This window comes from Rhinatrema bivittatum, chromosome 2, assembly GCF_901001135.1.
Source record: "Rhinatrema bivittatum chromosome 2, aRhiBiv1.1, whole genome shotgun sequence".
NCBI classification, from domain to species: domain Eukaryota; kingdom Metazoa; phylum Chordata; class Amphibia; order Gymnophiona; family Rhinatrematidae; genus Rhinatrema; species Rhinatrema bivittatum.
In genome coordinates this window covers 41,796,622-41,812,928 of record NC_042616.1, presented here as the reverse complement: position 1 = coordinate 41,812,928, position 16,307 = coordinate 41,796,622, and the positions used below count along the sequence as shown (strand labels likewise).

Below are 16,307 nucleotides of genomic sequence, written 5' to 3'. Positions count from 1 at the left end.
ACTTCCAAATGGCGAGATTAGGTAGCGGGCCGGGAGGTCCTGAGCAAATGCTAACGCGTAGCCTTTTTCTATCACGTCAAGGACACACATAATTTTGACCCATTCCTCGAAAAACAGGGACAGGCGTCCACCTAAGTTGGGAACGGAGGAATGGGCTGGCCGTATTTCATTGTGAGGAGGACTTTGAGGCCGAGCCTGGCAGGTTACCATCCCGGAAGGGATGTCGGCCACGAATGGAATGAGACCACGCCTGTGATCTAGTGGAGGTACCTCTTTGGAAAGATCCCCGCGTTCTGGTGTTATACCGGCGATGCCCTCTGAAACGAGAGCACGAGGGAAAAAAGGACTTAGACTGTTTAGGACAGTCCTCAGGCAGCTTATGAATCTTGTTGTCTCCCAAAGATTTAATAAGCTGTTCAAGGTCCTCACCAAAGAGCAACTTATCCTTGAAGGGAAGCGTGCCCAACTGCGACTTAGAGGAGAGTCTGCCGACCAATTGCGCAGCCAGAGAAGTCATTTGGCTGACACCGCTGAAATCATAGCTCTGGCCTGCACCCGGAGTAAGTTGTAGAGGGCATCGGCCCCATATGCCACCGCAGCTTCCAGCCATTCTGCCTATTCCGCCTCTGCAGACGGGAGGTCCTGGGTGCTGAGTAATTGTTGAACCCACCTGAGACTTGCCCGCTGCATGAGACGGCTACAGACTGTCGCCCAAATGCCTAAGGCCAGGACCTCAAAGATCCCCTTGAGATATAGTTCCAGTTTGCAATCCTGAGTATCTTTCAATGCTGTAGGCCCCCCCACCACCGGAATGGTGGTTTGTTTGGTGACTGCAGAGACCGAAGCGTCCACCTTGGGAACCTTAAGCATCTCTAGCAATTGGTCAGGTAGGGGATAGAGCTTGTCCATTGCCCTACCCACCCGAAGACCCGATTCGGGGGACTCCCATTCCCGGAAGAATAGTTGCATGAGCAAGGGATGGAATGGGAATGTACGTGGAGGAGCCCTAAGTCCTGCCAGGACCAGCTCCACATTGCTTGGAGTAGCAGCAGTGGTGGATTCTTCAGGTGGAACCTCAATCCCCAGCTCATCTAATACAAAAGGAATGAGCGGATCCAGCTCTTCCATTTGGAACAATCTGAGGACCCGCAGGTCGTCCCCCTCAATAGGTGGATTTGGGAGAAGTAAATCTGTATCCAGATCAGGGGTAGGAGAGGCCTGTGGAGGGTCCGGGGAAGTTGGAACACCCGGTACGGTCCTGACTCTGACGGAGCCCTGTGCATCTGGAACTTTACGGGGCTGGGGAAGGGACACCTGAGGGAGTTTCGCAGGAGGGGGGTCCGGAGAGGGATCATCCTCTTCCTGCAGGATGGCTAAATAGGATTTGTGCATTAAAAGCACAAAATCAGTAGAAAAACGAGGCTTAGATTTCCGGGGTAATGGAGGAGGGGGCACCAAGGAAGAAGGATCAGGGACCCCCTCCGGGGAGTCCACAGCACTTAAATCCGGCGGCGAATCTGCCAAATCAGGCTCCCCTCCCCCCTGAAGCCCCGAATCTTGCAGCCGCGGCCATTTTGAGCAGAGCTCAAAATGGCCGCCGTTCCCGCGGTTTTTTGTGAGGAAGCTGGCCTGGAAACACGCTTGAGGGCCCGACCACGGACTGCCAACCTAACTGCCGCCACGGAGGGACCCTCTCCACTGAGCAAACAAATAGAACACAGCCCATCGAGGGAGAGACGCGAAGCAGGCTCCCCGCAGGCCAGATAGCCTGCTGAACGCAGCATGATCCAAGGTAAAAATGCCTCAGAGAAAAGAGAAGGGCTGAGCCTGGCTGCAATCACAAGTGGGAGCAGGAGAATGAACCCTGCTACGCTGCTTTTCCTGCACAGAATCAAACAAATGCTCCTTCAACTATTCCTCCGGGAATGGCTGTGCTGCCAAAAGCTTAATTTAGGCTTTTTCCAATTTTTTTTTTTTTTTTATCGCAGAGGTATTAATTCTTCCCTGCTAAGGGACCTGAGGCAATAGATTTCTCAAGGGTCAGAGAAGCCAAGAGGCTGCTTTGACCCCAAGCCAGGCAGAAGGTCACCGGGGAAGGAATCCTAGGCTGAACAATCAAGGGGCAAGTCCCCCCAGGACCCTGCAAGAGCAAGGAGACAGAACTGACAGAACTGTCTCCTTTAGAGAACAGGTTTTGAATTTTGCCAAGAGAAACTTTTTTTTTTTTTCGTTTTGTGATTATAAATTAGATAGGTAATACTTGCTTGATCCTGAAAAAGGTATGAAGAAAAATCTCACAGAGAGAAGGAAATGAGCAAAGAGAGGGAACCGCAGGTTCAACTGCCTGCATCTGCTGGAGTCAGAGAAATACTGAAGGGATTCGGGGGGGAGGGGGAGGGGTCTTTCCTGATATGGGATATCTTTTCAGTTTTTCTCTGTCTCCATCTGCGGTACAGGAGGCTCAACCCACTGTCTGGACTGATCCGGGTACATACAGGGAACTTTAAACCTAACCAGCCAGCTTTTCAGTATGACTTATTAGGTCTAAAGGTAGCCGAATAACTAGCCACTTATCTTCAAAAGATATCCGGTTAAATGGCAATCCTATAACCAAAAATAAAAATAAATCACCATGGGTCCCCGGCCCGATTTCCACCCCCGTCTCAAAAGTTACAAACCCCATGCCGGCCCATGTCCCCCACAAAGCCCTTAAAAAAAATAGAAACCATGGTGATGGGTCTCCAGGCCTCCCCCTCCCACCCCATGAAAAAAAAAAATTGAACCAAACAGGGCAAAGTTGTTATCCTCCAAACCATCCCTCCCTCCCCACAGCCTGCCACCTACCCAGTCCCTTCCAATAGGCCCTTATGTGACCCAGGATCACCGTCTCTGGTGATCCCGGGCGCTTCCAGCGTAGCTCTTAGCAGCTGTGCTGCAAGCATAAGGTATTAGCAGAACTGTCCAGCTAAATGCTGATCAGCACAGCGGCACCCCCTCTTTTCTTAGCTCTACCCTGATAGCAGTGCTTATGAATCCAGTTTAATTTTGAGCTCATGTGCACTGAAACTATAGGCTCTGGGGTAACCTTTCCAAACATATTATAACCATCTTTATCCTCAACAGTCTCTCCCAATGTCAGACCAGACATTTTAATTCGATTTAATGAAGAGCGGTTTAGGATTGAGGCCCCGAGATATGGAAAAAAGAGGAAGCCTGTCCTTCACAGGCACCATGTAAGGAACTGCGTGAAGCAGATAATGTAGCTTGCATTCAAGCAAGCGATGGGCTGATCTAAACATTTCTTATAGACATCATCACTGGAGCAAGCAGAGAGAAAATGAGGTCTTATAATCAAGTCTCCTGACTTCTAAACTCTGTTCTCCATTAATAATCAGGGCTGAATTAGCCATGATATGTAGGGTGAGATCATCTGACAGCACTGATCAGACCCTTTTCTCTTAGATCATAGGGCTTTTGCTCTACTGAGCATGTGCGGGAGTTCCCATGCAGGTGCTGCCTCATGAGCCCCTCAGTCTCTTTTCATCCAAGTTGTTGCATGGACAAGTACCCTTTCTCTCTAACTTAGGGCCTCACTTATTAAGATTTTTTTTCCCATAAACACAGAAGGAAGAAAAGCTCAATAAATAAGGACCTTATTTTTTTTCTAACTTGTATAATTTCTAATTTTTTTGCTTCTCTATTATATTGTTGAAATTGCTCCATTGCCTTGGCAGCCCCTCAATAGCACTTTTCAATTCCATAAACAAAATAAGTTAATCATGCCCAGTTATAAGAAGGCTATACTCAGTGGCTTCAAGGACTGCTTGTGTAGCAGATAGATATCTATCACTAACAACCCCAAGGGAATTGCCTATGTCATATTATTGTGTGCTTTCATAAGTTTTTTTTGAAAGAGAAAATCCTGTCATTAGCCAGGAAGATGGGCCATATTACTTGGAAGGGACACCAAATTAAAGTATTTCAGGACCTCTCTCCTGTAACAATTAAGAAAAGGAGAGACATAGAAACATAGAAACGACGGCAGAAGACCAAACGGCCCATCCAGTCTGCCCAGCAAGCTTCACACTTTTTTTTTTCTTTTCTCATTCTTATACTTATCTGTTACTCTTGGCTTTTAGTAACCTTTTGGGTCTATTTCCCTTCCACCCCCACCATTAATGTAGAGAGCAGTGATGGAGCTGCATCTAAGTGAAATATCAAGCTTGATTAGTTAGGGGTAGTAACCACTGCAATAAGCAAGCTACACCCATGCTTATTTGTTTACCCAGACTATGTAATTCAGCCCTTGTTGGTTGTTCTTCATTCCCCCTGCAGTTGAAGCAGAGAGCTGTGCTGGATATGCATTGAAAGTGAAGTATCAGGCTTATTTGGTTTGGGGTAGTAACCGCCGTAACAAGCCAGCTACTCCCCTCTTTGTGAGTGTGAATCCTTTTTTCCACATTTCCTCTTACTGTTGAAGCTTAGAGCAATGTTGGAGTCGCATTAACCGTGTGTATGTTTATTGAATAAGTGTATTATCACCAGGTAGTAGCCATCATTCCCGCGAGCCACCCACTCTTCATTCACGTCCTCTTGACTTTATGGATCCACAGTGTTTATCCCACGCCCCTTTGAAGTCCTTCACAGTTCTGGTCTTCACCACTTCCTACGGAAGGGCATTCCAGGCATCCACCACCCTCTCCGTGAAGAAATACTTCCTGACATTGGTTCTGAATCTTCCTCCCTGGAGCTTCAGCTCGTGACCCCTGGTTCTGCTGATTTTTTTTTTATGGAAAAGGTTTGTCATTGTCTTTGGATCATTAAAACCTTTGAAGTATCTGAAAGTCTGTATCATATCACCCCTGCTTCTCCTTTCCTCCAGGGTGTACATATTTAGATTCTTCAATCTCTCCTCATAAGTCATTTGATGAAGACCTTCCACCTTTTTGGTCGCCCTTCTCTGGACCGCCTCCATCCTGTCTCTGTCTCTTCGGAAACACGGTCTCCAGAACTGAACACAGCTAAACAGTTTATACCTAGGTCAAGCTGGGTAGGGCAGGACACTTTCTGGAAGTTTACTTGTCCTTTAGCTAGTAAAAGATCCCACAGCACTTATATCCCAATATGAAACAGATTATAATGACAGCTATACAATAAGAGAGAGACTGGTTTGGTTTTTTTTGTGGGTTTTTTGAATCTTAAAGCAAACCAATATCAAGAAACCAAACAGATTAATATAGAATAACTAGAAAAGGAAGGGATAACGAAAGCACAGAGCAGTATTTCTACACAAGTAGCTTATCTGCACTTGAACAGTTGTCTCCTCTCCTGGGCTGTGCACAGTCTGTATTATTTCTGCTGGCTCTCAAGTTAGCTACCTCTAACCACTGACAGCTCGATACAGTAAAGTGGGGCCGTGGTTACCCCGCTTCTAACCTGCTTTCTACTCACTTTCCGGCCGCATTAGCCCTTCCTCCGATACACTATGCCCTTTAACCCATCCTTACTGCCTCTTTAAATCCCCGGGTAACCCCTTCCGCACGCGGCATGTATATCAGAAATAAATGATCGAATTAGCTATTCCCTCCCATACAGTAACGCGCGCCCCGACTATCGCTATTTTACCCTGCCATTTTGCCCCGCGTTTAACCTGCTAACTTACCGCCTACCCTTACCCCTGCGTTAGAGGCAGGGGTAATGGTAGACAGCAAACTTTCTCCCAAAAGGAAACCTCTAAAAACCTAACATCCCCTCCTCCCCAAGCGACTCGACATTACTTTCTGTTGTTTTCTTACCTTTTGTTGCTTTTCAGCCCCTTCCCTTCTCTGCCGCCCTCCGGAGGGGGCAGCCGGCGGCGAAAGCGGCTCGCAGCGGTCCCCCCCGTGCAGGTCCTGGTTCTCCTGGCTCGGCAACAGCAACAGCAGTACAACAGCTAGGGCTCCATCTACCCCAATCCTTCCTTCCTTCCTGGCTCGGCCAAATTGTGAAGCGGCTTGCAGCGTCCCCCCGCGCAGGTCCCGGTTCTCCTGGCTCGGCGTGAAGTGAGAGCCCACTGTTCTGTGCCCTCTCCGGCACGAGCGGAGCGAAGCGTTCTTTCGTTGGCCGGAGCGCCCGTCGATTTGGGCGCTCCGGCCAATGAAAGCACATAGACGGGCGCGCGTGACGTCACGGCGTGCGTCACGCGCGCCCGTCTATGTGCTTTCATTGGCCGGAGCGCCCAAATCGACGGGCGCTCCGCCCAACGAAAGAACGCTTCGCTCCGCTCATGCTGGAGAGGGCACAGAACAGTGGGCTCTCACCTCACGCCGAGCCAGAAGAACCGGGATCTGCGCCGGGGGGGGGAGGAACGCTGCAAGCCGCTTCATAATTTGTCCGAGCCAGGAAGGAAGGAAGGATTGGGGTGGATGAAGCCCTAGCTGTTGTACTGCTGTTGCCGAGCCAGGAGAACCGGGACCTGCGCGGGGGGGGGAACGCTGCGAGCCGCTTTCGCCGCCGGCTGCCCCCTCCGGAGGGCGGCAGAGAAGGGAAAGGGCTGAAAAGCAACAAAAGGTAAGTTGGCACATGTTGAGCCACTTCAGGAGGAGGGGATTTTCGGTTTTTAGGTTTTCCTGGGTTAAAGTTGGGATCCACTTCCTGGTGCCTGTCATTTCAAATGACATTTCAAATGTCATTTGAAATGACATTTGAAATGACAGGTACCAGCGCACCCAGGTTACTGTATAGGCGCTGTATTAAGTGCCTATACAGTAAAATGGGTTGCGCGGGCTTAACGCTTCGCCTAACGCTTTGCATACACGGCTTGCATTTGCAAGCAATTTAAATAGAGTATCGAGCGCTGTGTGATCAGAACAGTGCGTGGGGCAAACGAGGGTGCGCCTGGCGCTGCCGCACTCTTTCTAATGCGGCCTTACTGTATCGACCCGTGAGTGAGCCACACCCAATCTGGTTATACCTGGACTCTTCTGGAACTTGTCCTCTAGCTAGTAAATGATCCCACAGCACTTATATCCCAATATGAAACAGATTATAATGACAGCTATACAATAAGAGAGAGACTGGGTTTTTTTTTTTTTGTGGGTTTTTTAAATCTTAAAGCAAACCAATATCAAGAAACCAAACAGAGACTTCAGAGACATTGTAGTAGTCTTGAAAAAGAATAATATAAAATATTGCTGGCTCTTCACCTTTGGTCTCTGTTTCACCGTAATACAATTTGAATAAGCTCACAGGTCTTAGCTGTGATAATTTAAGGGAATTTGAGAATATTTGGGATTTGTACATACAGTGGACTAAAGCTCAGACTTCAAATCCTAACCAGTAATTCATTTTCTATGATCCTTACTAAATGGTATTACGTGCACCTATAAAGTTCATTGTCATTGAAGAGTTTGGAAATATAGATAGTAGAGGGGAGGAATGGGGTATTCAGATGTAATTTTCAAAAATTAAGGGATAAGATAGCTTTCCTGGTCAAAATATGTATTTGGATTGCATTACCATAGTTGTGATTTCTAACAGTTTTTTGTGATGCTAAGGTTACTTAGCTGAGTTGTATATGTGTTGATGTACAGTTCCTTGATTAATGATGTTTTATCATTGTTGTTTAATTGCTCAATTAATCTTACATTGAAAACAAGAAATCTATCACCATTGACCATGACATTTGCTATCGATATCCGGAGCCAGACCACAAAACATCTAACTATTACCATGATGGCTGGATGTTGCCGAGGACTTACAAATCAAGAGGTAAGAAGATGGAGGAGTTACACAGGACAGTGAAGAGCCAAAGTCAATCCTACTCCCAGAGTGGTCTTCTCAAGCATCCCCAGTGCTGAGCTGAGCAGGAGCTCCTTGAGCAGGACTCCTCCTTCTACAATTCAGGCCTCTGAACCTGCCATCTGAATGGAATTGAACAAGTCATGGAAACATTAAATATAGGAGTCCTTGAACCCTTCATGGGAGTAGTGGTGTACATAAACAAGCAGCACCATGTGTTGGGAGCCAGCAACTTAGTCGGAGCCATTGAAGCTAATGTCAGGGTCTACTATGTACACTGGGTTGCATATACGCATTGAGCCCTGGTGCCATCGACACATCACAGTTTGATGCCAATGATGCACGTGAACATGTTGATGTATTGACTCTCAGTGTCATCCATGCTCCGGGTCTTGGAGCTGTCAACGCACCAGTCCTCGACGCTTTCGACACATCAGGTCTGGGAGCCCTTAATGTATCTAGGCTCAACCCACAAGCCCTTGTTGCTATCAACAGTAAAAGCAGTGGATCTCTGTGCAGCCCATATAGCTGTTCACCACATTTGTGCATCGCTTCCCAGCTCCATCGATGCTTTAGAAGGTGGCAGGAGGCCCTGAAGAAGATTTGATTCTCTTATCTTGCTCCATCTCCAGGGCGGTATTACAACTGAGGCTTCTGAAGCAAGGCCTGCACCTAGAGATGCCAGACCCATTTTGTCTGTGGTGCCACTGGTTTCAATGCATCCACCAATCTAATTGCTTCAGGTAGGGACCACCTCCTGGAGCCAGGAGAGAGGTTTTCGGCAGGATGAACCTATACTGGTATTGGAAAAAGAGGTTTCTTTCCTAACTCCTAGTCAAAGGACACAGCAGCCCATAGACAAGATAGCAAAATTGGTGAATACTTGCTTTGCCTCACTGACAGCTAGGGACAAGGAGAGGGCACTCTTCAATTTATCTTGTCCAGGATGTTGGATCTGTTATCCCACGGCGAGTCTCTCTTACTAGTACATAGTAAACTAGACCTAGTACATAGTAAACTAGATCAGAATATAGTTAATCCTAAAAGAGTTATTATGTAATGCAAGTTGCGCCTTATATTTCGTGTCCTGATAAATTTGTTAACTTATTCGACGTTATAATGTAATCTGTTAAAGTTTCTGTTTTAATCTGTTAAAATTTACCATGTTACAATGTACCTTGTCTTAAAAAAGGACAACTCGTTGTATGTAAACCGGTATGATATTTCGAATCGAATATCGGTATAGATAGATAAATAAATAAATAAATAAATAAATAAATAAATACTTCCACATCAAGCAAGGTGCTAAGGGTGGAGTCTAGTCCCTGCCATTCTCTTACTACAGAGTCCAGCCAATCACAGGAAAATTTCCCTGTGAGACAACCGAGGACCCTGTCTCAGTCATCTGTTTCATCTTTGGGGTCCTGGGTTAATGTTTTCTCACCCCTCAAATCGGAAGAAGGATTGACAAGGATTCCCTCTGACCCCTCTACTGATTCTCCAGAGCACTCGTCACAATAAGAAGACATCTCCTATTCCAAGTTCTTGGATAAGCTGGGGAAGTCCCTGGGAGTCATTATTCACAAGGACAAGATCCCTAACCTGTGATCTTCAGATTTTTCTGATCCTGGAAAAACCAACTGAACCCATAGCAATCCCGGTACACTAAATCCTGAGGCACTTAAAAACAAAAATGAAGGAAAACCTGGCATCATGCCCTCCAGTAGCCAGGAAGCTGGACTTTAAGTACAGAGTTCAGCAAACCCCAGAGTCTGGGGTAGTGCAGCTACTGCAACAGTCGATCATAGTGGAATTAGTGCTGAAAGGTTAAAGACGACAAGTATCTTCTCCAATTCCCCCCCCCCCCCCCTCAGGCATTGAGGCCACCAATTTTATATGGCGTAGTACTTACACGACTGCATTGAGAAACCAAATCCACTACTAGAATCAGGGGAAGGAGACAAGTTGGGGGTATCCACAGGCTCTTCAAGATGCAGAGGAATGTTAATGTCATCTCCTTAGATTAGTGTACAAATCATTTGATACCACAGGAGACTGTCAAAGGTTGCCACTGGCGCATTCCAATTAGCTTGGTTGATGTTCTGGGTAAAATCTCTTTGGAGACAAGCTCAGAGAAATGATTGACCATATCAAGAAATAGCATGTTGCTGTCCAGTCTCCCTCAACGGGCTCTGAGCAACCATCCCCATCGAGATGTCCTTACTTCACTTTAAATTGTTTCCACTTTCAGAGATGCCCTTTCTGCCAATTCCTGTAGTATCACGCATTACTTGTGCTTCCGCAGCAACGTCTTCCAGCTCACAGATATCTATACAAAACACATCAACAAGCCCAGCCCAATCCTGGGCCCATAGGTGGACCAGCCTCAACCCACAGGGCCTTGACCTCTCCGGTGGGGGAGGGGAGGTTCCACTTTTACCTGGAGGAGTGGTAGAAGATCACCACTGAAGCCTCAAGATCATGGAATCTGGTTACCCTCTGTGCTTCTCCTGTCTTCCAGCGCTACACCATTCTTCAGCCTTCAATCCAGATCTGTCTCAGTTGCTTCATCTCCACCTCAAGATGGAGTTACTTCTCATCCAGTGGACGACATAACCTGTCCCTCCTGAACAATGTGGCAAGGGGTCCTACTCCTGCTAGTTCCTTATTCCTAAGAAATTGGAGGGATTGAGGCCAACCTTGGATTTATGAAGTCTGAACAAGACCCTGTTGTGGGAAAAATACAGAATCAACTCTCTCCACACAATCTGACCCTTCATTCAGACAGGAGATTGGATGTGTTCCCTGGCTCTGCAAGATGTGTATGCCCATATACCCATCCTTCCCTCCCATTGGCAATACCTTCATGTCATTTTATTTTTTTATTTTATTTTAAAATATTTCTAGGCTGCCTTTGATCATAGTTCTAGGTGGCTAACAATTCAACATACCTAATCAGAAATTAACAAAAACTTAAAACAAACCAATAAGACAAAACAGATCCAGTGCTTTAACTCAGTTGTAGCATACAGTCCCTAAATAGCCTCAGCATATGCCATTTGAAACAAAAAGGTTTTTAGAGCCTTTATGAATAGCTTGGTGCAGTTTATCAATCTCAGTTCCATTGGTAATGAGTTCCAGATTGTGAACCTTTTCTGTAGCTGGTCCGACTCTCACGTTTCACAAGATGTGCATGGTGGATAGACCTCAATGTAATGATCTCAAAATTCTGGGAGGATTATACAATGTGCAGCATGGCATTTATCTAAGGCTCCTCCGAACTGATCATCTTGAGGTCCAGCAGTGCGATCTTATATTGTATTTGCCAGGAGACTGGCAGCTAATGCAGAGCTTTTAATACTGGTGCAATATGCATTCTCCTGTTAAACTCAGAAATCAACTATGCTACAACGTTCTGCAGTAACTGCAAGATGCGCCAGAACAGTCAGAGTTAAACCAATATACAATGTGCTACAGTAGTCGAGGGAGGGTAAAATCATGGCCTGAATTACTGAACAAAACTCGTCTTTCCCCAACGAAAAATTTTTAAAGGTCATAATAACCTCAACTTGTAATAGCCGGCCCCAACTACAATCTTGATCCGAGAAGTCAGACAGCACAGATCAGACCAACAAGATAGGAAGGAAGGATGGGGCAAGGCAGGACAGCAAGACGGGCCGGGCAGGAGGACTTGGCAGGAACAAGGAAGGCAGGAGACAGGGACAAGGAATGCAGAACAACGCTGTAGCAGCACGCACTACTGAAGAGTAGGAGATCCCTTGCTGAGGCAGGGAAGCACTGTGGGACCTGGGTTTAAATATCCCCGAAGTGCTGATGTCATCAGAATGCGCCGTTCCTGTCTTCCCGCCATGGGGGCCCATGTAATGTGTGCATGTGTGCGCATGCATCTGGAGAAAGACAGCAGGAGCAGCAATCTGACAGCATCCATGCTGCGTTTGTGGAGCAGGAGGTGAAAGCGGCGTCCTGTCCGCAGCAGCCCTGTGACGGTGTCGGGGGCGGGTCTGGTGGCTCGGGGGGGGGGGAGGTGTCTTGTGAGCCGTGAATCATAACATGCAGCTGCCCTACTGAATTTCCCTCCAAAGTTAGCTCGATAGTTTTATCCTGCTAAATTTGCAGTATGGGGCCATTGATTCAATATGGACCTCACTGTAATACAAATTTAACTAAAAATCAGTAACAGGATTCACTCTCTGTGTCTAACATTTGAAATACTCCAAAGCACACAGCAAGGAGTTTATTATAAAGGAATATTTTGCTCACAGCTCTTGGTATCAGTAGCCTCCTCTCCTCCCTCTAGCTGATCGCCGACATGAGGCTCTTCTGTTTTCAGGATCTCTACTGTTGGGTCAGGATTGTAACCTCGGCTGCCTGATAGAAAAATGGGAAAATATCTTCGGCTTTTAAATAGTCTGGGATGTTAAATTAAGAAACATAGCACTTGGCTAACAGTGAGGTAATGGGAATCCTGTGAGCTGTGAAATTTTAAGAAAGCTGGTGGAAGGATTTAAGGACCCCTTTGTAGCTTTGAAATGTAATCATGTCCAGGAGCATACACAGCTTCCCACAATATCATAATAAGGAAAATTGCTGTGGCGTAGGCTTTTTTGCCAAGGAATTCCACCTTCCTTCCTCCCTCCTGCTGATGCCAGTCTGGGCCTGTCTGCCACCTTTTTTTCTCTCTGTCCTCACTTCCAGTCCCTGCAGTGCTGCCCTTCACTCTGATTAAAGGCACTAAGCAAAAGCTGGGGGAACGCTCTGCTAGAGACCTGGGATTCATTCTGGACCTGGCCCCTGAACCTCAGGCCTCTTAAAATGGAGCCTTCATTCCCTAGGTGTAAAGTCTGCAATCCTCCACGGCATACAGAGAGAATTTTATGATAAAGGAATTCTGTGCTCACCACTCTTGGTGTCGGTATTCTCCAGCCCTCCCTGCGGCTGCTCGCTGACCTGAAGCTCTTCCATTTTCAGGATCTCTACTGTGAGGTCAGAACTGTAAACTCTGAAGCCTGTAAGAAAGATGGGAAAATATCAACAGTTTTCAAACGCAGGACCGGATTTTAAAAGCATCGCTTGCGCTCAAAAGCCCATATATGAAAGTATGTGGGCCGCATGCAAGGGACGTGTAGTTTAAAAGCCGGAAGTTAAGCGCATATATTCGCGTACATGAGTAACAAAAAAAACAAAAAAAAAGGGCGGGGCATGGGCCCAACTGTTGCGCCCGTAACTCTGTATTTTAAAACCAGAGGCCACAGCCCGCAGCAGCTTTTTTTTTTTTTAATATACCCAGAGGGCTTACAATCTAAGTTTGTATCTGAGGTAATGTAGGGTAAAGTGACTTGCCCAAGGTCACAAGGAGCAACAGCGGGACTAAAACCCCTGGTCTCCTGGCTCATAGCCCACTGCTCTAACCACTAGGCTACTCCTTGTTAGGCATGTAATGTTACTGCCGCTCCTGATGAGGACCAAGTCTGTAGATCTCACGTTTTAGAGTGAGGGGTCTGGGTCGACTGGGGCTTGTGCAGGATGAAGAACAGGAGGGTTCTATATGAACTCGAAATGGACTGGGCAAATTGGTGGACTAATGGGAAAAACTGGGAACGTCCCTGGCACGCGTATGTTTTAAAATCCACTTTACATACGCGTGTTAAAGCCAGCAAAAGTCCTATGGAAGATATGCGAAGTAGGTTTGCTTGAGTAACCTCTTAAAATTTGAAGCATGCTTATGCACGCACAAGTGCATGTATGATTTAAAATTCAATGTATCTCCGCTCGCACGCGTATGGGCACACGTGTTCTCTTTGTAAAATTAGCCCATAACAGTCTTGGGCACAACAATAACATGTTTTGTTTGTAACGGTGGGAGAGGAGGGGCAGCCTGAAAAAAAACAAATGAGCCCTAGGCGGGAACAGAGTTGGGTTCTACACCTCAAACAAATTCCGAAGGACAGATTGGCCAAACCGGCTGTTGCGTCGGCCATCCCTATCCAAACAATGATGCGATGTGAATGTGTGGCGAGAACTCCACCTCACAGCTCTGCAGATCTACTCCATGGGAATAGCTCACAACTGAACCACTGACACTATCATGGCTTTAACAGAGTGAGACTTGACATGGTCCCTAAAATACAGTCCCTCCTGGGCATAACAGAAGGACATGCTGTCTGCTAGCCAATTAAAAAGATTCTGATTGGCAATGGCGATTCCCAACTTATTCCAATCAAAAGAAACAAAAAATTGGGTGGATTGTCTATGGACTTTTTTCCACTCCAGATAGAAGGCTAAGGCTCTTTTGCAGTCCAAACTATACAGGGCTTGTTCACCTTTGTGTGAAAGGGGCCTGGGAAAGAATGTTGGCAGGACGATGTACTGGTTAAGATGGAAGTCCGACAGCACTTTAGGCAGGAAATTAGGATGTGATATAAGACCACCCTGTCATGAAAAATCTTAGTGTAAAGTGGATAAGTCACTAAGGCCTGGAGCTTGCTGATTCCATGTGCTGAAGTGACTGCCACAAAACATTACCTTCCAGGTCAAGTTCTTCAGATTACAGGTATACAGCGGCTCAAGGGAGCTTTCATCAGTTGAGCTAATACCATGTTGAGGTCCCAAGAAACAGCAGAAGGCCTTAGGAGAGGCTTCAACTGAAGAAGGCCCTGCATGAAATGTATAACTATAGGCTGTACAAAGATGGGCAAACCATCTACACCACAGTGATATACACCAATTGCACTCAGATGAACTAACAGAGTTAGTCTTCAAGCCAGTTTCCGATAGGTTTAGAAAGTAGTCAAGTAGATTTTGAGGAGAGCAGGAGATAGGATCTAGGGCCTTCTGTTCACACCACACAGAAAACTGTTACATTCTCCATTCCGGTTGCTACATGACCCTGAGTCCTATCCCTTGGGAAAGGGCCCAAGACCAGATCTAAGCTACTTCCTAACACAGGAGGTACGAGCCCATACCTCCCTGATTGTTGACATACCACATTGCTACTTGGTTGTTGGTCTGTATCAGTACAATTTTGTTGGACAGCTGATCTCTGAAAGCTCATAGCGCATACCTGATTGTCCGGAGCTCCAGGAAATTGATTTGGCAGAGATGTTCTGGGTAGACCATAGGCTTTGGGTGCTAAGTTCATTTACATGAGTTCCCCAGCTCAGGGTGGACGCATCTGTGGTTAGGACAATTTGAGTGGGAAAACTTTGGAAGAACACCCCTTTTCCCAAATTCTAAATTTCCCACCACCAGGATATAGAGTCCCAGAGAGATGGTATGACTCTGATGCGATCCTGGAGGTCCTGACTGGCTTGTCACCATTGAAACCTCAAGGTCCATTGGGCCATTCGCATTTGCAAATGTGCCAAGGGAGTGATGTATACTGTAGCGGCCATATGGCCCAACAGTGTCAACATGTGTTACACTGACACCTACTGACTCTGTTGAATTCCTGTGTGATGTTCATCACATTAATAGCCCATTCCCAAGGCAGGAAGGCTTTTACCTAAGCCATGTTTTACAGGTCTCCAATGATCATCTAGATGTGGGAAAACATGAAGTCCCAGTCTGAGAAGGTGCACCACCACCATGACTAGGCATTTACATGAAGATACATGGGGCTGATGCGAGCCCAAATGGCTGAACGTAATACTGAAAGTGCTGCTTTCCCACCTTGAATCTGAGAAACTTACGGTGACCTGGGGAGATCTTGATTTGAGTGTACATATCGTTTAGATCCAGGGAGCATAGCCAACCCCCTTCTTGCAAGAAGGGGGATCAGGGTGCCCAGGGAAACCATCTTGAAATGTTCTCTTTTGATGAATTTGTTCAAGATCCTTAGGTTTAGGATAGGACAGAGTCATTCTGTTTTCTTTGATATCAGAATGTACCAGGAATAAAATCCTTCTTTGCCCAGGTGGAACAAGCTCAACCACCCTGGCTGTTAAGAGGGAAGAGAGCTCAGGTACTATTACCTCCTGATGCACTACTAGGTCCCAGAATGGGTTCAGGGGGCAATTTGGCAGGATACTCAATAGGTTCAATTTATACTCCTCGCAAACAATGGACAGAACCCACTGATCTGAGGTTATACTGGACCACCAGTTTGCAAAGAACTGTAGCCTTCCCCCAACCAGCAGGTCCATTGCTTTGGTTACAGCGACCTGGTTATGTTCCCTGCAATCCAGTCAAAACCCCATCGCTGGAGATGACTGAGGCACCAGATGAGGCTGCAGGGCCCTCTGTTGCCTGGGACGGCTACGAGGGGCCTGGTGTTGCTGACGGGAGCGAGGCAGCACAGGATAGTAATTCTTCAATTAGAAGAAGATCTTCCTGGGCCCCAATCTCAACGGCTTCCTGGCTGTGGAGGATGGGTCCTGAGTGCCAGTGGAGAGGTGCTGGAGTGTCACGTGGTGGCCCAGGTTCTGGGCCACAGCTTCCTTCACTTTATCCCCAAAGAGATTATCTCTTGTACATGGCACATCAGTGAGTCACTCCTAAACTTCCAGTCT

General features: G+C 46.7%; 1 protein-coding gene across 1 annotated transcript in view; it reads right to left on the bottom strand.

Annotated features, from left to right (window-relative positions):
* LOC115083200 (zinc finger protein 585A-like) overlaps window positions 1-16,307 on the bottom strand; it is a 42,202-nt gene that overhangs the window by 17,572 nt on the left and 8,323 nt on the right. Inside the window, exons 4-5 of the mRNA XM_029587006.1 lie at window positions 12,699-12,806; window positions 12,061-12,168 (exon numbers count right to left, since the gene is read on the bottom strand). Of these exons, the coding sequence (XP_029442866.1) occupies window positions 12,061-12,168; window positions 12,699-12,806 (216 nt within the window). The remainder of the gene's footprint in view (window positions 1-12,060; window positions 12,169-12,698; window positions 12,807-16,307) is intronic.